At 32.3% G+C, this 25,374-nt stretch overlaps 1 protein-coding gene across 1 annotated transcript in view; it reads right to left on the bottom strand.

Moving 5' to 3' along the window:
* Nucleotides 1-25,374, bottom strand: part of btv (dynein cytoplasmic heavy chain beethoven) — a 344,345-nt gene that overhangs the window by 16,195 nt on the left and 302,776 nt on the right. Inside the window, exons 59-63 of the mRNA XM_072524490.1 lie at nucleotides 16,274-16,434; nucleotides 14,315-14,544; nucleotides 8,316-8,587; nucleotides 4,587-4,710; nucleotides 1,999-2,303 (exon numbers count right to left, since the gene is read on the bottom strand). Of these exons, the coding sequence (XP_072380591.1) occupies nucleotides 1,999-2,303; nucleotides 4,587-4,710; nucleotides 8,316-8,587; nucleotides 14,315-14,544; nucleotides 16,274-16,434 (1,092 nt within the window). The remainder of the gene's footprint in view (nucleotides 1-1,998; nucleotides 2,304-4,586; nucleotides 4,711-8,315; nucleotides 8,588-14,314; nucleotides 14,545-16,273; nucleotides 16,435-25,374) is intronic.

Here is a 25,374-nt window from a genome sequence, read left to right as displayed (position 1 = left end):
CAGTCATTAGTAAATATTCTTTGCTAGAACGAAGATATTTGAATATTGTTTATTTTGATATACTGCGCCCATTAGTGTAACAAAATTAATTTGGTTTCGACAATTAGAAATCTTCTGATTTCGTTTCGTGATTTATCATCAGATGTCGCTATTGCGTCCATATCGAAGCCATTTTAGTGTTGCTTCTACTACGACAGAAAGATTGATTTCACATTCAGAGCGGTTGTGAATATCCGCTCCGAAGATTCCTTTTAGGATGAAATACGTATAAGCGGATACACCAACGCACTGTACGTGAAATCAAATCTTATCAAATTTGTAACATTTATTAGTTTGGTGAGTACTATTTCTTTTACTACTAATGCGTTTCCTTTTTTTATTCAAAATTACATAAATATACTTATACTTACACTTACTTCATAAACATTAAACTGATTAACTGCGCCTGGTTGGAGATTTTTTTGTAAGTTAACAAAAGTATATCTCTTTTAGATCGGAGATACGCTTATCATGGCAAGTTGTAATAAAAAATATAACTTGAAGGATCCTAAAGATGTTGAAGAACTACAAATATTGATGTTTGACGACGACGCAGGTAAGTCACAGGAGGATACAGATGCAGAATATGAAGTCAAACCTCGTGACGGTGATTCAGATACTGAGTAAGAAGCTAGTAAAAATGATAATTATTATGCGTCTAACGCAGAATATAACAACTTTTTTTGAAAAAAGAAAAGTAAAGGAAAAAAGCTTTTAGAAAAAAAAAAACAAAATGGAATAAAAATCAAACATCACAAAAAGGTTGGTTCAAAACAACATAATCTTATTCGCAAGTTACCAGGTGTAATAGGTACTGCAAGAATGGTAAAAATTCCTTTGAAATGCTGGAGTTGCATTAGGGATGACGAAATATTGCGTATAATTGTACAACAGGCTAACCAATATAATAAAAGTGGTAAATCGCTATTCAAACACAATAGAAATGTCAAACATTATTGAAGTGGAAGTATTTATAGGTCTTTTATGCTGTGCTGGTGTTCACAAAAGTAACAGACAGAGTGTGAAAGACCTGTGGGGATCTGACGGGGATCGTATTGAAAATTTTTGACTGGTCATGAAATTTAAAGGATTTAAGTTCATTATGCGTTGTATGCGATTTGCTGATGGCACTACAAGAAATGAAAGAAAAAAAAACCGACAAAATTGCAGCAATTCGTGACGTTTTTACAATGCTAGTGAACAATTCACAAAAATCCTATAGTTTAGGAATAAACATTACGATTGATGGGAAATTGGAATGCTTTCGTGGACGATGCGGTTTTTTGCAAATACATACCTTCTTCTTCTTAACATGCCATACACCAAAGTGCGTAGGCGACTATCTCATTACTAGAATTCTGTTCTTGGCGGCGTGACACAGCTCGCCTGTATTGTGTATTCCTGTCCATTCTTTAATATTCCTTAACCAGGATAATTGTTTGCGGCCGGCTCCTCTCCTACCTTCGATCTTCCCTTGTAGGATTAACTGTGGATTAACTAAATACATACCGAATAAACCTAATAAATATGATGTGAAAATCTACGCACTTGTGAATTCCCAAGTTTTGTGTCTATATAATTTAGAAATATATGCAGGAGTACAACCTGAAGGCTTTTTTTTGATTGAGCAATTCACGATGTATTTTTAATTCCTTTCAAACGAGATATAATTTGCCATAAGGTCCTATCTAAAATTATCGGTCACAGTAGCTCTATAACAATAAGTATCACTATAACGTAACCTGATAGGACTAGTTGAGAAGCCTACGTCCATTTATTTCCTTCCTTTGTTGGTGGTATTTGTTTGGTTTTATTTAAATTTTACTATTATACGTATAACCGTTTTTAACGTGATAAAGTGATACGAGGGGGAAGGGGACTTTTGGCTATTACTGTATGCATCGCAGTAAACATCCCTTGTTTGAAAAATAACACAAATTTGTTAGTAAATATTCTTACCTCATAATTAAGTAACGAATAACCAACACCTAACGTTTTTTCATCAGCTGTCAAAATTCCCTTACAAATCTTATTTAGTAATGTAAAATATTTGTGAATCGTCTGAAGCAACGTTATTGCATTCTCGAACTCTTCATTGAGGAATGTTTCTATGATAGAATTTGTTACTGGTTTAGTTTCAGTTGTCATTCTGATAAAATTTTGACCCTGATTTAACTTTTTCCAAAGTGAAAGGAAAGGTAGTAAACCTCTCTGGAATGTCTCCTGGTGGAATTTTGTAAAAACACTTTTTCGTAAATAGAAATCTGCAAATAAAAGAACTCACAGTAGTTATAAAGGGAGAACGTTTTTATTCTCACTCTTAAATTTTTAAAAAGAGTTGAAAATTGTTTAAAAATATGCAACTCATTCTAAAAACGCAATACGTCGCAATACATGGTACATGATGCTTTGGCGTCTAGGGAGGAAGCCATTTCCAAAATTCAGGTTTAAAATAATTTTATTTTATTTGCTTTGAAAAATAATTCTAATGATCTATTTTATTTATCTCTTAAATATTGAGAATTTAAATTTGGAATAAACAATTTAAAGTAGATAAGTGCGACGTCTTTGTTGGAGAATAGTTTATCCGATTACATCAGATTAATTTTAACTTAAGAATCACCGTCAGATAATTAATAATAACAGGTGATTTTTTTAGCACCCACGATCATTTTTGGTATGTGGTATTTCTTTGATCGTGAAGCCGCTTTAGGATATTTTGCGCGTCAAATAAACAGAAAATTTTCCGTTTACGTTTGGTTTATACCGAGTTGGGTGAACGGTTTTTAAAGATGATGAGATCACCATCGGTGGAGCCGCTGTCAAGGGCAGTTGGTTCCGTTGTTTAGTCCGAATTTTCATCAAATTCTTAATGTTTTTTCGTTACTTGTTTTTTTGTTATCGGAAATTAGTTAGTGAGCAGTTAAAAGAGAAGTTGGATTTGAAGCTTGGAAAGGTAAACACCACCGGTGTGTAATCTTTAAAAACCACTGGCCTATTTCTTATTGTGGAGAGGTGAATTTTATACTCAAATATAATGTGGCAGTTTTTGTCTGAGTTAATCACCGATTTTGTTTGTGCTGTGTTTTACGTGAGAAATTTGTAAGAGGGCGTTTCGAACAGTTTAAAAGATGTCCACATGGTTTCAAGCAAGAGCTTCAATTTTTAAAAAGCCAAGATTTGAAGATTGCTTAAAATAAAACAGGTAAAAAAAATAATGAAAATATTTCGTTAAACGTTTAATACTTTGTATAATATATCTGTAGTTCTTTAACCTTCCGATGGGCGCGGCTGTTCAAATTGATCCAACGTAAATGTTTTATGCCAGTATATGTGCCTCGTAGACAGTCGGGAATTGCCGTGGAATTATTGTGGAGAGGTGAATTTTATACTCAAATATAATGTGGCAGTTTTTGTCTGAGTTAATCACCGATTTTGTTTGTGCTGTGTTTTACGTGAGAAATTTGTAAGAGGGTGTTTCGAACAGTTTAAAAGATGTCCACATGGTTTCAAGCAAGAGCTTCAATTTTTAAAAAGCCAAGATTTGAAGATTGCTTAATCCGGTGCCCAGTTTCCATCGTCTATTTGTTGTTCCTGGTCATTTCACACCTTTGTGCAGCTTGTGATATGCATTTGTGTTGTTTTGCAGTGTTTTTGAAAACCAGTTCTAGCCCCAAAATTTTTAAAGGAAATACAATAGCCAGTGATATCAGGTACTTTTTTGGTAAAATTTTTTTAAAGTAAAAATAGACATTTTTTATAATGCAGCTGGTGAGAATCAGAGTGATGTAAGTCAGTTTTGATCAATTTGAGATTTTTAAGTGTTTGTTAGAAGCTACACAAAAAAATCCCCTTATAGTTTAAAGCAAAAAAAAATTGCCTTTTTGTTATCACAAATTAATACTTTTTTTATTAATATATACCTATATATTAAAATATATAGGTTTTATATACCTATTGTCTACCATAAAAAAATAAAAAGGCGTTAAATAACTTACATCACTACCATCCTAAACACAAATAGTGATTGAATAAAATAACTGACTCACCTTGTTAAAGATTAAACTTTATTGCTTAATAATTGACTTTTACAAGTTAATAAAGGTTACAGAAACAGTTTAAAAAATTTACTCCTACACTTTGTCAACAGATTAAGTATTTCTAAAATATCTTTACTTGAAAAGTGATCATTTCTACGATCCACTCAAGTCTTTTTTAGTCTGCAATTTCATCTACTTTATGGCTTTGAGGTTCAACATACGGAGGTGGGTTAATTTCCTCCTCTTCTTCATTATTTGCAGAAGTTGATATGTTTTGAAAAAAACCCATCCCAACCCAACCCAGCCCAAAAAACGTCAAAATATTTCAAACCAATTGAGTATATTAGCCCACTATATGAGTAAAATCAGTAATCTAAAATTATTTTGAAATAGTAGTGACTACACAAAAAGAATTGAAAAATTCCAAAATATTCGATATTTTTGTCCATGAGTTTATAATAACTTATTATCTTTTACTGTATTATCTACGATGTCTATAAAACTTACTTTTTAGTTCTGATGTTATTCTAAGTGAAATTTGTTTTTCCCAAGCTTTGTTAATGTTTTCTGCTAGTCCAAACAAGGATGGTTTATCCGATGAAGGAAATTGTTTGATCATTTTTATGTATTCCTAGAAACAAATAAATAACTTGATTTTTGATATGTCCTTTACAAGTTTGTTTAATCGAAAGTTTTGTTTTAATGTCCTCCTTTCTTCAACAGAAAAACAATGAAATAAAATACACCAGTGAATTTGTTTTAAAGGTATTTTCTTGTGGCATCTTATAACTTATACTCTAGTTGTCAAAGATGAAGATACCACTAAACCTTTAAAAATTATATGAACAAGCTGAATTTTACAAAAAATATCAAGTTTTGGACCTTAACCCTTTAAGGATCAGTGGTAGCTATATTTACCGGTGTTGCTAGTGGTTATTTTTCTAACTTATAACCTAATAAGCAATAATTATATAACTCGTGGCTGAAAGACCTAAGGAGATGGTTCGACCGCTCATCCGCAGAGATCTTTTGCGCAGCAGTTTCCAAAACTACAATTGCCATTTGGATCGCCAACCTTCGAAAGGAGACGGCGCAATGAGAAGAAGAAGCACAAACAATACTGTTTTAAAGAATTTCTGGTGGATTTAAACAGAACCCGACTAGCGTAAGCCTGCACCGACGCGACGTGAAGGTCGTTGTTCGGTAAACATAGCTACCAGAGATCTTTCAGGGTACTTTACCGGTGTTAATGTCATAGTAATTTATTCTCGTTTTTAATTAGTTTATTCTCTGAAATATTGGATAATAACAATAAGGGTACTAGTGTGAAATATAGTGTGAAGAACGTTTTGCCACAATAAATAGTAAGTATTAATTATTATAATTAATTTTTATAAGTTAATACAAACCACTTAACATTGCCAACAAACTTAACCATTTTTTTTTGCAAAGTTGACAATTATTTTTTATAAATAAAAAAATAAATTAAGGAATTGCATATTGTGAGAATGTTAGTGTACCATCTAGTCTTGTAGTTTTGTAAGTTTTTGCGAAAAGATCTTATGGGTGAATATTGAGACCAACGTTTCTTTTTTTTAGTGAGCGAAAATACAAAAACACGATGGCAAGCGCCTCTTACTGCAAGACAATTGGAAGAGATTATAAATAAAGGCCTGTATGATAGCGATGATGATAATTATTTTATGTCGGACTATGGAGGAGATTTTGATGGAGAATACAATATTTCATTTGTATCATCTTTAGCTAAGTGCAGCACTCGATGCGATTCAAGCATAAATATTGCTTCCAGTTTAATCTCAAATATTGCTTCAACATCAAACAAACCTGTGGATCATCAACAAACTTATTCCACTTTGTATTTCCCAGATAGCGCTGATGAAAATTCTGACGATTCAGTTTTGGATCAAGATTATTCTGCTGAAGAGATGTCTACTAAGAAGACAAAAACAAATATATATTTATATGGCAATGACACAGAGCCATAAGTAAATAGTTACAAGGATTATGTGGATGTTTCATCTTCCAAAAACTCGGAATTCAAGTGGTCCAAAAAGATAGATCCAATTTTAGGCTATAGTTTATTTCATTTTAGGGAGAATTCAAAAGTTAACATTGACTTTCCAGAAGATGCCACCACTTTGGATTTTTTCAGTGCTCTTTTCAATGATAAAATATGTGAAAAATTGTGAAGGAATCAAATATCTATGCAGTGCAGCTAGGAAAATCTTTAGATCTCACTGTGGAAAAACTGAAAGCTTTTCTTTGCATCCTGATAATTATGGTCTTTCATACGTTACTTACAACAAAATCGTACTGGTCAACTGACAGAAACTTTTATGTACAAAGAGTCGCAGATGTCTTTACCGTGAAAAGGTTTTTAGAAGTGTTAAGGCTATTACATATCAACAATAATTCAGAAATGCCTCATAAAGGAGATTCTAAGTTTGATAAATCTAATAAAATTCGACCTCTCATAACGTACTTCAAAACAAAATTTTCAGAAGCATACACACCATCACGAAATTTGTCAATTGACGAAAGTATGATCCCTTTTAAAGGTAGAACTGCTTTGAAGCAGTATATGCCAATAAAGCCAGTGAAGAAATAAATAAAAATATGGGCAACTGCCTGTGCAAAATCTGGCTATCTCATTGACTTCGAGATCTATCAAGGCAAAACTAACAAAGTTGTTCAAGAGACCCTTGGCGAACGAGTTATAGTAGAATTAAGTCACCAATTTCAAAATTGTGAATATTGTCTTTATTTTGACAATTTCTTTTTCTACACTGCCAATCTTTAATACTCTCTTAGAAAAACATCTGTTTGCTTGAGGCACATTTAGAACAGCTAGAGAGTACTTCCCAAAGCAGCATTTAGCTGACGACAGAAAATTAAAAATGAGTGAGTCTGACTCTGTAGCTAGTGGCAATATTTCCGTTTACAAAGGGAAAGATCGTGGGACAAAATTTGTCACAGTGGTTAGCAACATGCACAATTTCAAAGAAAAAACCACTGACCTCAGAACATCAAAGGATGCAACACGCGAAGAAGTAGCTTGTCCAAGAGCTATTGCCGATTACAATATTTATATGGAGGGTGTTGATCACTTTGGTCAGATGACGTCCACCTATTCAATTCAATGGAAGTCAAGAAGATTATGGATTAAAGTTTTTTATTACTTCCTTAATACATCAATAGTAACCAGCTATATTCTATACAAGCATTTTCATCATGAAAATCACATTCGCGAGACAGTTCTCACACAACTCCAATACAGAAGTCAGTTAGCTGATGAACTTATCGGTTTGTTCACAATAAGAAAGCGGCCTTGACCCAATCCTGGTCAAGTTGGCAAAGCAAAAAGGGTAAATCTTGTTGATGTTGGTTGTCATCTACCAATCAAAGACAATCATATATCATCAGAAATGAATGTCATTAGAAATTTAAAATAAATGTTTTTCTCTTTCACAACTTTTATTTTAGTGTGTAGATATAGTGGTAAAAATATTTACCAGTGATATGTAGGTAATGGTAAATACCCAAAGGATCACTGGTAGCAATATTTACAACCCCATAAAAGAAAAAATTGAAAATATTTTCAGGTAACTTATTACATTCTATTTGATTTCATAATATTAAAAACTATTTGTCTTAAAAAGAAAAAATGAGTTCTGCGCCTTAAAGGGTTAAATAGATGCAAAAAAGTTTGCCACTTCTACCCCAAACTTCCTTCCCCCTAAATCCCCCCGTAGGGGAGAAAAAACGAAAAACATCGATTTACCAAGAATCTGTACGCTATAGAAAAAAATATTTCAAATAAAAAATGTAGCTGAGATAATTTTGAACAGAAATATTAATTAGCATAATTACATAAAATAAACCATTTTCTTAGAAACAACGATTGAAAGGATCGGCGATTTTACATGTCAGTTAAGCGTTCGGAATCAATTATCTAAATAAAATTTTTATTAATTTAACAATGAAAATTCGATATCTTTTAATTAAAGTGACTTATCTATAAAAATTGAAATGATAAAGAAGTAAAGTGCAGCTTTCGTATGCAATTTTTGTATTTTGATGCAAATAAAGTCAGTTTAAAGCCATCAGTCCGAATGAAAGTAAAAATATGAAGATGAAAAAGATCCATTTAAGATTATAAGGACCAAAGAAGAAGCGTATGATCTATAAATTGACATAATATAAAAAAATAAATACCTTGTATTGTGGCACATTTGGCACAGTAAGATTCAGACCAAAAGGTTTCCAACGGTGGCTTATTACGTCATCAATAAAATACTGTTTAGTATAGGAATGCACAATTTTTAAGTCATCTATATTTTCAATTCTACCTCCGTATACTGCATCAGAGGTCAACCCAGATATAAACCGCCACGGGATTTGTGGGCCTTGATTACTCCAGAGATCTTCCACTAATTTTACGCTTGTAGAAAGATCTGTATCACTGAAATCGTAGTATTTTGACCAACCTGAAACATGAAATCCTAATTATTAAAAAGTGTGATGTATATTATTCATTTTAATGGACAACAGATTTTTTTTTCATAGGTATATACGAAAACTTTGTTCTTAACTTATTCGAGATTGCTGATTTCAAATATTTGAAATTATGTTTTCCCTGTAAGCTATATCTTCAAAATATTGTATATATTTGTTTTCTTTATATTATAAATGTATCATTATGAAATCTATAAACTATCCTAGAAAGAACTTGATATTGTAATACTTCGGTTTATATGCTTTAGCAGGACAGTCAAGATTCACGATTCAAGATTTATTTAACTACGTTTACAAATTTTACATTTGTTTGTAGCAAGTCAATTATATGTATAACTAAAAAATATAATACATAACATACACAAAATACAATAGGAGATGAAAATACATTAATGCGCATAACATAAAATAAAACATAAAATATACAAAATAAGACATATACCAACATAGTGAGTACATCCATGTTCATGTTACTGCCTTGAAGTGATCAAAGTATTCACTTTAAATTATTATTTTATTACTTAAAATTTATTCATCGAAAGTTGTTTTAAATCCTTAGGTAGGATATTGTATATATTATAGTCAATTGAGTTTTTTTGTGATTTACTTAAACGATACTTAACTGTTGTGATGTTATTTGCACCTCTTGTGCTATCGTTATGTCTTCTTCTTCTTCTTCGTTTAGCCATTCACGTCCACATCTGAACATAAGCCTCTTTAAGTCTTCCTTTCCATTGTTTTTTATTGTACGCTACTTGTAGCCAATTTTTCCCGGCAGTCCTTTTCAGATCATCTGTCCATCTCATAGGAGGTCTGCCTCTGGGTCTTTTGTGTTGGTATGTTCTCCAGGTTAAAATTGATCTGTGCCATTTGTTTAGATCGCTCCTAGCTACATGTCCAGCGTATTCCCATTTCAACTTTAATGATTTTTGCACCACATCGGTGACTTTGGTTTTCTGTCTTATCCATGTGTTTGTTTTCTTGTCCTTAAGTGATATACCTAGCATTGCTCTTTCCATCGCGTGTTGAGTGACTCTAAGTATATTCATATTCTTTTTTGTAATTGTCCATGTTTGTGCCGCATAAGTTAATATCGGAATAATGCATGCATCAAAAACTTTAGATCTAAGATGTAATTGAATGTTATCGTTATGTAAGAGTGTTTAATTAAAGTATCAGCGTCTTTATGTATTTCTACATTAACGCTGTATAGCCATAGTGTTGGCAAGGGCATTATCTTATATTTAATAAACGAGGGTTTGCAAGATTCCAAGTAGCTAACTTATGCAATTATTCTTATTGCTTTTTTCTGCAATTTAAATATTGTTGGGGCATTGCAAGAGTTTCCCCACAGAATAACACCATAGTTTAAAAATGAATGGAAAAGAGAAAAGTACGTTATTTTTAAGGTATCAACAACACTTGTAACAAGTTTTAATTGTTTGGGTAAAAATAAGGTACTAGAAAGTTTACCTTTGAGATGGTCAATATGGTTATACCAAGTCAATGTGTTGTCAATTGTTATGCCCAACAATTTGACATTATTTTTTCAACAATAACATCAAAGGTAGACGAAAAAATTAAATTTTGAGTTTTGTTATCATTTGGTTTAAGTTTATTTGCTAAGAACCATGATTGAGCATTGAAATATAAATAGATACTCAGACGTGGTTTCTGAAACTGAACGATTTTTATCAGAAAAAACAAAAGTAGTGTCATCTGCAAATAAAACTGTTTTAAATGGAGTCATAAAATTGGGCAAGTCATTAACGTATATTATAAATAATAGAGGGCCCAGAACTGATCCTTGCGGAACTCCATGCTTTATCTGCTTAAATTCAGAGAATTTCAGGGAGAAACAATTTCCGTACTTGACTCCTTGTGATCTATCCTTTAGATACGATGAAATTAGTTCCAAACAAGTACCTCTTATACCGTAAAAATGCAGATTTTTAGCAAAATATCATGAGAAATGCAGTCGAAGGCCTTTGAAAGATCACACAGCGTTATAACAGTGATTATGCTTCTCAAGGTCATCAACTATGGCACTCATCACATCTAAACGTGCATGTGTTGTAGAACGATCCTTTCTAAACCCATATTGTGTTATAACTGTTACTTTTTATAGTAACAAAGTTATTTGTTTCGAAGTACGATATAAGACACTTATTCAGAATTTTTTCGATTATTTTACTGAATATCGAAACGATGGAAATTGGTCTATAATTGTCTACAGGGTCACGATAGCCCTTTTTAAAAATAGGAACAATCTTAAAAATAGGAGTATTTAAATGAAGTTGGAAATATCCCGATTGAAAAAATACTATTAATGAGATGTGTTAAAGGTTTAGTAATTATTTCACTAGTGTTTTTGATAAAATATGCGTTTAGCTCATTAATATCCAAACAATTTGAGTTCTTTAATGTTTTTATAACTGTAAATACTTCTTGTTGATAGGTTGGCTACAGAAAAAATGAATTCGATGGAGCTGGACATTTTTGATAGTTCAAAATTTTGTCGTCTGGTGTATTTGGAAGGGATTTTATAATATTCTCAGCAATTTCAACAAAAAAGTTATTGAAAGAGTCAAAATATGTTGGTTGTTGAATTTTGTAAACTATTTGTTTTATTTAGCTCATAGTTAATTACCTTCCAAAACGTATTGGATCTACTCTTTGAAGTTAATATCAATTGAATATATGCCAGCTTTTTCGTTCTTTTTAACTCAGCATTGTAATGATTTTTATATCTTATATATTCGCTGTAATATACTAGGTGTTTAGTAGAATCAGCACGTATTTTATATGTTTGCAAATGATTTCTCATATTTTTTAAGTTGTTATTGAACCAGTTTACCGGACATCTTCTTTCTTTGATAACCAATTTTTTTGTGGAAAATATAGCGATACTAGAAGATTATAATGATCTATTAGAAATTAGGGAATTTACGTCAAGATTACCGTTAAAAATGTTTCAGTCCAACACGAATAAAAAGTTCCGCATTTTTAAGATACCCTTCTGCGTAAACGCTCTAGTGTAAACACTTAACTTTTGCTGAATTGATGTTAAGCTTATACTGATATACTGGCCGCAATAATCAGAGAAACAAAGTTCAAGAACATTTGCCCGAAATTGATCTTCTTGAACATTTGTCATAATATTGTCTATACAAGTGGCAGATGTATCAGTAATTCTAGTATAGCCATGGATTGTTTGTTTTATTCCAAATGATGATATTATAGAATCAAAATATGAATTAGTTTTTCAGAAACTTCTAAAATTCCTACGTCTCGATCTAGATTGTTTCCATTTGTGTGGACTGCTGCCTTTCCACTACAGTTTTGTAAAGTCCCGATATGTTTGATTACAAAGGAGCTTTCTTCCGGTGTCTCTACTGCAGGCACATCTGTAGCTGTAGTCATTGTAAGTTATGAATTGTATGCTGACTGCGTTCTTTCCCGAAAATGTTGAATGAATTTGAATCTTCTTACCACAGATCCACTGGGCCATATAGATGGGTTGTATACATTGTCTAGACTTTCTAAATGGAAGGACTTTTTATAAGATGATTGCTTATCAGTTCTATTCCATTTCTGTCAATAAAAACATATTTCAGGCGCTTCAGGCGTTTCTTTTAAAGAATTCTTCAAATCATTTTGGATGTGTATTAAAATTCGAATAAATTTTGCTACCGAAAATCGGTTTGTTGGAAGTAGAAGAGAGAAGAGAGAAGTAGGAAATCTCCTACTGGTTTTGTATTTGAACCAATGTTTTGTTCAGTAGGTTTTTGTTCAGGTTCACTAGCCGACACAATTTTTTGCTCGTTTATTTTATGTTTACTTTTTCTAGAATTTTTATTAGTTGTTGATATTTAAATAGAATTTGATATTTTACTGGTAGATGGCGGTACGTGTTGCAAAATTAAATAAGTGTTTTAGTAGTTATAACATGGAAAAAATAGCAAAGACCCAAAGAGCCATGGAAAGGCAAATGCTGAACATCAGGGTATCAGACAAGAAAAGAAATACTTGGATCCACAACAAAACAAAAGTGACCGATGTATTAACGCAGATAGCAAAACAAGTGAAAGTTCGCTGGACATGCCATAAGTCAGAAAGACGATAGATGGAATAAGATGATTATACACTGGAGACCATATAGTTACAAACGAAAAAGAGGAAGGCCACAAATGAGATGGTCAGGTGACTTGAAGAAACACGCAGGCCCCAAGTGGATACAAACTGCCTAGAATAGAGAGACGTGAAAGAAGGAAGACGAGGTCTATGTCCAAAATTGGACAGCAAGGGCTGTATAGATAGATATATAGAGTTTTAACAATAATATTAAATTTTCTTGTTGTTGAGTTCTTTTTTCAACTTGATAAGAAGGTCTACTTACGATTTCAAGTTCTTTTTTAATAGCGTCATAATATTTCCCAATTCTTGGGAAATATTATGATGCTATTCAGTTAGTCAATAAAGGAAAAAAAGCTACAAAAAAAATTTACACCGATTTTTAAAAACCGGTTCTAAAAGATATATGAGATATCGCTGATAACAAATACTTCAAAAGCAAAAACAATATTTTTTTGCCAATTAAGCATTTCTTATTTATTTTAGAGAAACACTGTTTAATTAAACTTATAATACATGAACTAATGGCTAAGATAATTGTAAAAAATCTTTATTTTTGCAGTAATTTATAAATGTTAATAACTTTGTTTTTTGCATAATAAAATAATGTGGTATAACTAATTGAAATTATAGCAATTAATAAATTATTAAAATATGCTACATATCTGCTAGATGGACCAAACAGTTTTTAAGTTACTCTGTTTGTTTCCCAAAGTGCAATTATTTGAACAACTTGCACAAACAGTTACTCTAGAGATATCTCCCAAATCGCAATCGATCCATTCAGGCTTTAATTTTAATTTATAATAAAGAAAATTTCAAAGTATTGTCAAAAATTGTTACTTATTAAAAAAACCGTTTAACAAAGGGCTGACTTTTTAGCTTATAAACCTTTTATAATAACTTTGATATTTTTTATTTCACGCGCTTGTAAGTAGTCTCACTGAAAAGATAGTTAAATACACAAACTGAAAAAAAAAGAACATTCTATGACCAATGAACATTAAAATCACATTTTCACCGTTTATTAACATTAAGAGCTAAATATTAAACAAACGAAGATCTAAATCTTTTTAATCCATTTTATAGATGGCATGTACCAAAAAGAAGTAAAAAGACATGACACATTAAGTTGATGGTACTCGTAAAATACCGCCTGTTTAAGTTCCATTTGCGAGCTTAAAAAATTGCAATATTTTGGTTTTTATGGTACTCATAGGTTGATTTTTTTAATCGCGGTAGATTTTAAAAAAGGACTTTTTAAAATCTACAACTTTTATTGGAACCATACCATATGAGATTGACCATTGTAAACAACAGAAAGGCCGTTTTTACATAAGAGATTACGTTATTTTTGTATATATGTATAAAGAAAATATCAAATTGTAAAAAAACTACAATGTCCCGAAAAAATTCGATTTTAGATTAGAATTCACGGTCAACAAAATATTCCAAAGTACTACAAAATTTAATGCAACAAAACAAAACTTTTTCCATTGTTATAATGCTAATATAATAAGAACAGTCACATGGGTACTAATATAAATAAATAAATAAAAAAATACCTTGCGGAATATATTTTCTCCTTTCTTGAAATAACGCATGCACGCACGCTAACACGAAAAATATTTTGGCAGAATTGGCATTTAACTTGTCAATATACTTTTCTCCAAACGTAGCGAAGGTTCTTAGAATGTTATTTTTTATTCCTTGTGATGTTTCGTAAACTACTTTTAAGCTATTTTGTGCCAAAACGAAGTTAAAATTCGGAGTAGGTTCGGACACCAACCACAATCTAGAAAATTAATAAAAAAGGAAGTTATAAAAGAAGATATTAAAATTTATCGTATACTATCCGAATTAATATATTTGTCCAGTGTAGTCCCTCCTTTGGTATTAGTGATCTATATGTAAACTTTATCTGTAATATGCACTAGAGTGTGCTTGTGAATATTTAAACAAAATTGATAACTATTATTTAACCAGAACAGAAGACTGAATATAAATATAACTATTAAAAAAACATTATATTTAAAAATTAATAACAACTTAATAAAGAACTAAAAATACAAATAATTATATCGTAGAATTCCGTTTTAGATTTATTTTACATTTTGGCAAAGCCGTACGGAGTCTCCGACAGAGCCGGTGTTTCATGTGAAGTTGAATTTCTTTTGGGAGATTACAAATCGTCTGCTTCCTGCGCTTGTCTTTCTCTGTAGCCACTAAGAAAATTCAAAGTCCAGATAAATCAAATCAAGTCCTTTATTAAAATCATTATTTCTTTAAGTTATTTAAGGCATTTATTGAAGTCAAACTTTTGACTTCAATAAATTAATCACGAACTTTGTCATTGTATCATTGCGTCCTATGAAAAAAACGTAGCAAATGCTTTTACTTTAAATCAACCTTCATAAATTTATGGTCAAAACCCTAGTTAAACGTTAAATACTGAATCAAGTGCAAATGTACCCTAAGAGTTTTGGCATATTTTTTATATTATAAGTAAAGAATATAAAAAAAAAATACACTTTGATTAAATAAATATATATTTTTTATATGCTGCAAACATTGATAAACGATTAGACACATTTGAAAAAATAATATAAAATGATTATGAAATCAAGAAAAATAATTAAGACAATAAATAGAATGCTGTGATATTTTAAATAATAATTTAGTTATCACAATTGTTACAAACTGTTATACTTTTTGAATATTTTGCACACACACGTATCAATTGCATCGAATACAAAACTTTCGAGATTTCCTATCTTTACTTCTGATTCATAAAAAACATCGCTGCTGTCTGGCAATACCGAGATACCTTTATTCTCGCAGTAATTTTACTTTTGCTCACACACTACTATGTTTAAAAAGATGTAATAAGTTAATTTTTCCGTATAATTGACTTATTGAATACTGATTCCACCATCACTAACTTCATCTATCCCATCAAATTCTGTCAATATATCAATCTCTTAAATATAACTTTAAACTATCTTTTAGTGTCAAATCAATAAAATAACTACTGTAAGCGTATGTTTCTAATTTCGCCAGAAGTTCTTCATCAGTTACCGTTTGTGGATTTCTAAACTTTGGTGTTTCACTCATTTTTATAAAGCACGTACTTGACAATCCACTACAAACATACCTAAACACACAAGAACTTAAACTGTACTTAAATGGTGGGATAAACACCTCTGCGTAGCAGCTATGATATCAATTGGGAATAAATCGGGGTGCGGCTAAACCCCAACGAACAAAACTGACTATAACTAGTTGAAATATACCGCAATCTATTAAAACTTCCTTATGCTAAATTATACATAAACATACCTGAAAGAAAATTAAATAAACAAAATTATTTTTGAAATTATCGCCAAAAATTTATGTCTTGGGTTCAATTGCACCCCGATCGTGTTTATGAAGGTTAACGCAGTAAAATATTTCGAAGTAACATGATTATGTACACTAACAGTATTTACAAGTACTATAAACACATACAGACACATACATCTTACCTAAACTTTTGATGAGGTTCAATACTTTTTTGGGTTTGAGTTAACACTGGCAACCAATAAGTAACCAAGTGTAAATTTTTCAAAATCAACCAAGAACCAGACTCTGAATATCTTTTAAGTGCTTCGATAGCTTTATTTTCTTGTCCTTCGCCCATAGCAACCTATATAACAAGATTGAATAATTATTTGATGTTTTATTCATTAGAACAAAGCATTATCAGTATTTACAAAAATTTAATATGTTTACTTTGACCGAGATAAATTATAGAAATTACTTAAGGAAATCCGCTGTCGCATGTCGCTATGAAAAATCAAATTAACACCGGTTCTTCTGGGTGTGGTCTGTGTCCAGACAGACCCCACCCGATCAAACGTGTTACAATATTTGCACTATTCCTTAGTTTATATTTTTTCTTAAAATCTAGTTTTACTCAAGCAACTTTGTGCATGTTTGTGTCTTGGTTATTTAGAGAAATTACGATTACGAGATACGATCAAAATTTCACAAACAAAATAGTACAGTGCATGAAAAATATTACAATTTTTTTCAAAAATATCAGTATAAGAATTCCATATCGACATTTTGTTGGACAAACATTATAAAGGTAAAAGGTATCTACATAATTTTTTAATAGTCCGAACTGACAGAGGAAGTAAGTATACTTAGAGGAGTTCGACAAGGGTGCATACTTTCACCACTCTTATTCAACGTCTACAGTGAAGTGATATTTCAAGAAGCTTTATTGGATATTGTGGAAGGTATTTTGGTCAACGGAAATAGCATTAATAATATTAGATATGCGGACGATACGGTCATATTTGCAAGTGACATGGAAGATCTACCGTACATAATACAATATGTATACAATGCATGTGAAAGGTACGGACTGCAAATGAATCTCAAGAAAACAAAATCAATGATATTCTCAAAAAAACCACAAAATGTAGATAACCTGATCATCAGTAATACAACGATCGAAAGAGTAACAACATATAAATATTTAGGAACGTTGCTAAATGGTGATGGAGATCAAACAAAAGAAATCAGATCTAGAATAGAAATGACAAGAAACGCGTTCATAAAATTGAAGAATTTACTTTGCAACCGTAACCTTAATCTAGAGATCTAGACAAGAATGCTACGTTGTAACGTTTTTTCTACTTTACTATACTGCATGGAAGCGTGGAAAATAAAACAGTCTGAACTCAAAAAATTAAACTCCTTTGAGATGTGGTGCTACAGGAGAATCCACAGAATATCGTGGACTGAAAAAGTAACTAATATAGAGGTGTTACAAAGAATGAAGAAAGAATGTGAAGTCATAAAAACTGTTAAAATTAGAAAGATTCAATACCTGGGTCATATAATGAGGGGCGAGAAGTACGTATTACTTAGATTAATTACGCAAGGGAAGATACAAGGGAAGAGAAACCCAGGACGACGCAAAATATCCTGGCTAAGAAATTTGAGAGAGTGGTTCGGTTGCAGCTCATTAGAATTATTCAAAAGCGCGGGCAATAAAATTAAGATAGCGATGATGATTTCCAACCTCCGATAGGAGAAGGAACCTGAAGAAGATATTCATTTTTAGTCCATATTTTTCACAGAAACTGTTTATTTTGTTTAGCAGTAATTGGAATTGTTTAGTAGAGCTTGCCATAATCACGGTGTCATCTGCATATCTTATGTGGTTAATAGATCTTCCATTAATTATTATTCCTTCACTTTGAGATAGTAATGCTTCTTCAAAAATGCCTTCACTATATACATTAAATAGTAATGGGGACATAATAAAACCCTGCCTAATTCCTATTCTGATTTTAATTTCTGGGCTGGGTTCGTTATCTATTACGATTTGTGCTCTTTGATTCCAGTAGAGATTTGTTATTATTCGTAAGTGTCTAATTTTTCATGTCGCACTTTGTCAAATGCTTTTTCAAAATCAGCGTAACAAACATGTACATCAACATGCATATCCATGCATCTTTGAGCTAACATATTAAAAGCAAATAACGCTTCTCTGGTTCCTAGTCTGTTTCTGAACCCAAACTGACTATCATCTATTCCTTCTTCCAGTTTTTTATTTATACGACCATATATTATTTTCAGGTAGAATTTGAGAACGTGACTTATTAGTGATATTGTTCTGTATTAACTGTAATATTTAGCGTTTGTATTTTTAGGGATAGCATAAAAGGTGGAGAGTAACCATTGTTTCGGTATGTGTCCTGTTTTGTATACTGAGTTAAATAAGTCTACGATAATGTCTAGAGTTTCATCATTTATGCATTTTAAGGTTGCTATAGGGATTTTCCTTTGATAAAGTACGCCACAATATACTCCTGGAAAGGTAAGAACATCGACACCAGAGACATACAAATAATATTAAATCTGTACTGGAATTAGCGAGCTAATATCAAAATAGAAGACCAAACATCGGACGAAATAGAAATACGTAAAGGAGTACGACAGGGTTGTATATTGTTTAATATCTACAGCGAACAAATATGTCAAGCTCTCTCACATGCAAACGAAGGGATAATAGTCAATGGAGAAGTTATCAATAACATTCGATATGCTGAGGATACTGTGATAATGGCAAGAACAGCGGAAGATCTACAACATCTGGTTGAAAATATGAATGAGATACGTAATAACTACGGCATAAGGATGAACGTCACAAAAACCAAATATATAACCTTCAGTAAGAATCCAATACATGACACTAGTACGGTACCCAACTCGAAAAAGTAAACGAATATAAATACTTGGGAACCCTCATCAATGAAACAGGTGACCAAAATCACGAGATAAAAAGACGTATTGAAATTGTCAGGTCTACCTTTATAAAAATGAAAAAATTGTTTTGTAATCGTGATATTATATACTGTATACTAAAAATAAGTTGGGTGGATAAAATTACAAATGAAGAGGTAATACGCAGAATAAATAACGATCCAGAAGTTATACTGAATATAAAAAAGAGAAAACTTGAATACTTTGGCCACCTGATGAGAGAACAAAAGTACAAATTCCTACAAAATATAATGCAAGGAAAAATTCAAGGACGCAGAAATCCAGGCCGTAGAAGAATGTCCTGGACGAGAAATTTAAGAGAGTGGTTTGGCTGTACCACTAACGAATTATTCAAAACAGCAGTAAATAAAGCATTTCGTGATGCTCTGGGAACACAGGAGGCCCTTTTTGCTGTATAGGTGCTATTTCAGAGATGCAGGGATGTGAATTGTGACATATACGTATGCTTTATAGATTACCAGAAGGCATTTGACAGAGTAAAACATGACAAATTAATGACTCTAATGCAAGAAATTGGAATTGACAACAAAGATCTTAGAATTATCAGAAACATTTACTAAAATCAAACGGCCAAAATCAAAATAGAAGACCAGTTAACTGATAAAATTGCAAAAGAACGTGGAGTACGACAGGGCTGTATTTTGTCTCCATTGTTGTTCAATATTTATTCTGAATGGGTATTTAAGGAAGCTTTAGACGGTTGTGCGAAAGGAATACTAATAAACGGTGAATGGTTGAATAACATTAGATATGCAGATGACACTATAGTTTTTGCCGATGATCTGAATGACTTACAGATATTAACAAATCGCATAACAGATGTCAGCAACAGATACGGACTAGCTCTTAACATAAAGAAAACCAAATTTATGACAATTAGTAAAAAACCAATACTAAACGCTCAACTTACAATCAACCAACAGAATATCGAAAGAGTCGAGCAATATACATATCTAGGCACCAATTTAAATAGCCAATGGGACCACTCAACAGAAATTAAACAGCGAATAATAAAAGCAAAAGCAGCATTCGTTAGAATGAGAACTATTTTCAACAGTCGAGACATATCATTAAAAACAAAATGCCGTCTATTGAACTGCTACATATTTACAGTTCTGCTCTACGGAATGGAAGCATGGACACTGACTGTTGCATCTATGAATCGGCTCGAAGCTTTCGAAATGTGGTGTTATAGGCGCATCTTACGTATATCCTGGGTTGACAGAGTTACTAATGTGGAGGTCCTGCGTAGAATGGGGAAAGAATGTGAAATTCTCATGACCGTCAAAACTAAAAAGTTGGAATATCTAGGACATGTAATGAGAAATCAAGAACGTTACGGCCTTCTCCAGCTAATTCTCCAAGGGAAAGTATATGGTAAGAGAGGACCGGGAAGAAGACGCATTTCCTGGCTTCAAAATTTACGAAAGTGGTATAACACGACTACCACTGAACTGTTCCGCGCTGCAATAAACAAAGTAAAGATAGCCGTGATGATCGCCAACATCCGGAACGGATAGGCACTTTAAGAAGAAGAAGTAAATAAAATTAGAATCGCCCTAATGATATCCAATCTCCGATAGGAAATGAACTTAAAGAAGAAGAAGATAGGGATTTGGTCTGGACCTACTGCTTTACCATTTTTGCTGTTTTTTAATGCCATTTAAATTTTCTCTTTTAATATCTTTAAAACCATATCCTCTTCTACTTCTATCTCCATCTGTTCTGTTCTATTGCCTTTGAACAGTTCATTGATGTATTTTGTCCATCTCATTAATTTGTCGTTAGTATTCAACACAAGTTTCCCATTTGCATCTTTCAGTATTCCCGGTTTTCTTGTTCTATTGTTTTAAGTTAATTCTTTAATTTTTTTATGTGTGTTAAAACTATCATGTCTTTTCTGGTATTCTTATATTTCTGCGCATTGTTCTTTTAACCATTGTTCTTTCGCTTTCTTAATTCTGTATTTCATTTGTTTATCCACTTTTTTGTACATCTGATTATCTTTGTTTTTATATTGTCGTCTTTCTTCCATCAAATCTAAAATTTCTTCCGTCATCCATTGCTTCTTTTTATATCTGGTTGGTATTAGCATTTTTATTTTGACTATTATCTATTTCTGTCTTTATTATTAACCATTTTTTATCCGTCTCAGTACTGTGCAGAATTTGTTCTTTAACATTCATTAATCCGTTGTTGATTTCATCTGCCAGGCGTTGCCTTATGTGTCCTTTATTTACTTGTATCGATTTTTGCATTTGTTCTTCTTGACAAAGAAAGTTTGTCTCTGGTTTGTCCGCAGTTGGAGCATAAACTTGTAGGATGTTTATTTTGGGTTTGTTCTGGTTTAATTGTAAGAGTATAATTCTGTTGGAGTATGGAGTAAAATTTCTTACAGCTTCGTCAATGTTTTTGTTTAATATTATCCCGACATCATATCTGTGTGAACCGTCTTGACTTCCTGAATAATATATTGTTTTATTGTTGATTTTTATCGTTCTTGAGTTGGGCCATTGGACATCGCTGATTCCTAAAATATCTGTATTCAGCCTTTCCATTTCTTTAACGGCATTATGTATTTTTTCAGCTTGATGTAGACTTTTAACATTCCAAGTCGCTACTTTGCAAGGTTTTCGCATATTGACAACCGGGGAGTCCTTATAGTCTTGTAAGTTTCCTCCTCTGCCGGATCTTGTTTTCCGAGTTTTATGATCAGTAGAGTGTTGGGTTGTATTTTTAGTCAATGATTAACTAGGGATCCTCGATGAGCCTTTAATGCATTAATCTCCTGTTGCCTTATGCATCCCCACGCCGTTGACCACGTCTGGTTCGTCCGCCTTTAGAAACAATTTTCCATTTCTAGCAGAAGAAGGTGCCCTTTCACTTACCGACTCTTCCACCCGGGGCTGTTGGTACATAAGTGGGGATTGGGTATACCAACAATCACTCTACCGGCGATTGCTCACACCGGCTTATTGTATTTGGTTGGACAATCAAGCATCCCAAACAAATCTGGAAGAGTATTAGTCGTCAAATGGTATGGGATAAGAGATATTTTCTGCTACAATGGCAGAACGTAGATTTATAGTTTCACTGAAATGTATCCATTTTGACGATACTACGAATTGAGACCAAAAAAAAAAGAAGTGGACAAATTTGCAGCAGTTCGTACTATCGTTGATAAGTGGTTAATGAAAATTGTAAAAATAATTGCTCATTGGGAAAATTTGTGACTTTAGATGAAATGTTACTTGTCTTTAAGGGTAGAAGGCTAAAAATTAATGGAGAACCAATATTTAGCATAAGATATGCAGATGACACTGTCCTACTGGCTGATACAGACACAAACTTACAGAGGGTTATAGACCACCTTAAGGATGCTTGTCGAGAGTTTGGAATGAAGATCAACGAAAAAAAAACAAAAGTAATGGTGATCCAAAGAAAACAGAATATCCCCTTACCTATAAAAATAAATGGGAATATTTTAGAACAGGTAAACCAATACAAATACCTTGGCTGTTGGATTAATTGCAAGCTGGACCCAGAACAAGAAATTAAAGCGAGAATTGCTCAAGCTAGGGATAGTTTCTTTAAGATGCGCGTTCTATTCTGCGATACACATATAAATATTAAATTAAGATTAAAACTTGTAAAATGTTTTATCTGGTCTGTTCTTCTCTACGGAGTCGAAACATGGACTTTAAAAATAAAGAGCCTGAATAGAATCGAGGCATTTGAAATGTGGGTGTACCGTAGAATTTTAAAAATTCCTTGGACAGCACGAAAAACAAATGAAGAAGTACTAGCGAGACTCAATTTAGAAAAAGAACTATTGAGAACAGTCAAAAGAAGAAAAACCAGTTATTTAGGGCATTTGTTGCGCAACGAGAAATACTACATCCCTCAGTTGATAATAAAGGGCAAAATAGAAGGAAAGCGAGGAATTGGAAGAAAAAAATTGTCCTGGTTACGTAATATCAGAAACTGGACAGGACTTGGATTTGAGGAACTCTTAAGAACAGCTGAAGATAGACAAACGTTTGCCACCATAACCGCTAACCTCCATTGATGGAGACGGCACTTGAAGAAGAAGAAGGGTAGACGTAATTTTAAAATAGAGATTTTCAACAAACCTAACAAATATTAGCTAAAAGTTTTTTCTGTCGTTGATACCAAAACTTTCTTTACCTCGCACATTGAAATCTATGCTGGTACTCAACCTGATTGCCCATATAAAGTTCACAATTCGACTGCTGAAGTAACTGAAAAAATGTACTTACATTTATCGGGTTAAGAAAGAAATGTAACTATAGACCGTTGGTTCCCAGGATATGCAATTATCAAGAAACTACTCACCGTAGTGAGTATTAACTCAGTACCGGCTCACCGCAATTAATACAATTAAAGCTAACAGACTAGAATTACCTGTAGAGATAACACCAATTAAAAATGGGCAAATATATTCTTTAGTCTTTGCATTTAGCTACGATATGACTGCCGTATCATATATACCCAAGAAAGGAAAAAAATGTGATTGCTATTTCCACTCTGCACAGAAATGATCGTATTGATGAAGATAGTGGTGATCAGAAAAAACTAGAAATAATTACTCTTTATAATTCCACAAAAAGTGGAGTAGATGTTATAGATAAAATAATCATATTATATAATGTTTCCAGAAATACGAAATGTTGGCCAATGATAGTATTTCATAATCTCCTTAATCTCGCAGCAATTAACGCATTTGTAATCTACAACGGCAACAATCTAGATGGAGAATTGTTCAAAACGCGAAGACTATTTAAAAAAAAAGTTGTGTGTGCTTTAGCATTGAGACTCTCAGGCATTGATTTAAAGGTTCAAGTAGAGCCCCAGCCAGGTAAAAGATAAAATTGCAAATAATGCAAAAGACGAAAAACTCGCTTTATTGCAAAACTTTCAAATGCTGGTTATGTGTGACATAGTGGCATGTTGCAAAGATTGTTTTGAAAATTTAAACACCAAAGTTTAACCGCTGTAGTTAGTGTCCACAATTTAATTTTTTAGTTTTCATTTTTTTCTCTAATACCTTGTTTATTTCTAAATAAAGATTTAAATTTTTTTTATTATTGCGTAGCTGTTCTGAAATTTAAAAAAATATGGGTTGAAATAATAGACTTATTTTAAAATGTACCTAATACAACTTAAAAACTTTTTGGAATTGTTTCTGTAATAAACATTTTTTGTGTTTTGATTTGTTTAAAATATATAATGTTTATAATTAGCACTAAAAGGACATCGGTTTCATTTTGGTCCTCACAAACCATACGCGACCGAAAGTGTTTCAGAATGGGCATCCGATGTTCTTCTTCTTATAGTGCCGTGCATCTATAGTGCGTTGGCAAATTATCTTAAGGCCAGACGTCTGTCTTTTGCGGCATACAAAAAATCGCCAGTGTTATGTCCCGTGGCCACGACATTTATTTGCGACCTACTCCTCTCTTGCCTTTAATCTTTCCCTGGATGATTAATTGAGGGATTGCGTATTTTTTTCCTCTCAGAATATGGCCGAGGAATCTAATTTTTCATACCTTGATCAAATTGAGTAGTTCTCTTTCAACATTTGCCTTTCTTAAGACTTCCTCGTTTCTCACCCTATCTGTCCATGGTATGCAGAACATTCTTTGCAACGTTCACCGTCCAACGGCATCCGATGAACGGTGGGTTAAAAAAGCCATACTGTACGATACAAAAGAAATTATTTGCTGGAAAATTCAATATTTGAGAATAAATAAACCATTCAGAACGAAAAAGAGATATATATTCTATTTAGAATATATCAATATAAACGATGATCATACTGTTTCAAAAGTATGGGAAAAATATATGAATACAATAAATAAAACTATTAAATATTATTAAAAATATTATTTCTCGTCAAGTTTTTCTAAAAGAATATTCAATTATTAGTTTAAATGCCCAAACAGAAAAAGGTCGAAGATTAATAATCATGCAAATTTTAATCAGACATGGCTCTGTGGAAAATGGTTTATTGGATTTTATTAAGTAAATCACCAAAGCTTACCACGAAGAAAACATTTTTGAAAAATTATAATCAACATACAGTTCACAGTTGAGGAAGAAGTGGAAGATTCTCTACCATTCCTTGACATGAGAATTGTAAGAACTACAGATAATGATGGTTCAGAAAACCCATGTGTAGTAATAGATTTATAAGCTATTACTCACATCATCCAAACAAGATGAAAATGAACTTTAAAACAGGATTAAAAGAACGTGGTTT

Source organism: Diabrotica undecimpunctata, chromosome 3, assembly GCF_040954645.1.
Source record: "Diabrotica undecimpunctata isolate CICGRU chromosome 3, icDiaUnde3, whole genome shotgun sequence".
In the NCBI taxonomy this organism is placed as follows: domain Eukaryota; kingdom Metazoa; phylum Arthropoda; class Insecta; order Coleoptera; family Chrysomelidae; genus Diabrotica; species Diabrotica undecimpunctata.
Note: the sequence above shows the minus strand (reverse complement) of the source record. Positions and strands in the feature narration are given on the sequence as shown.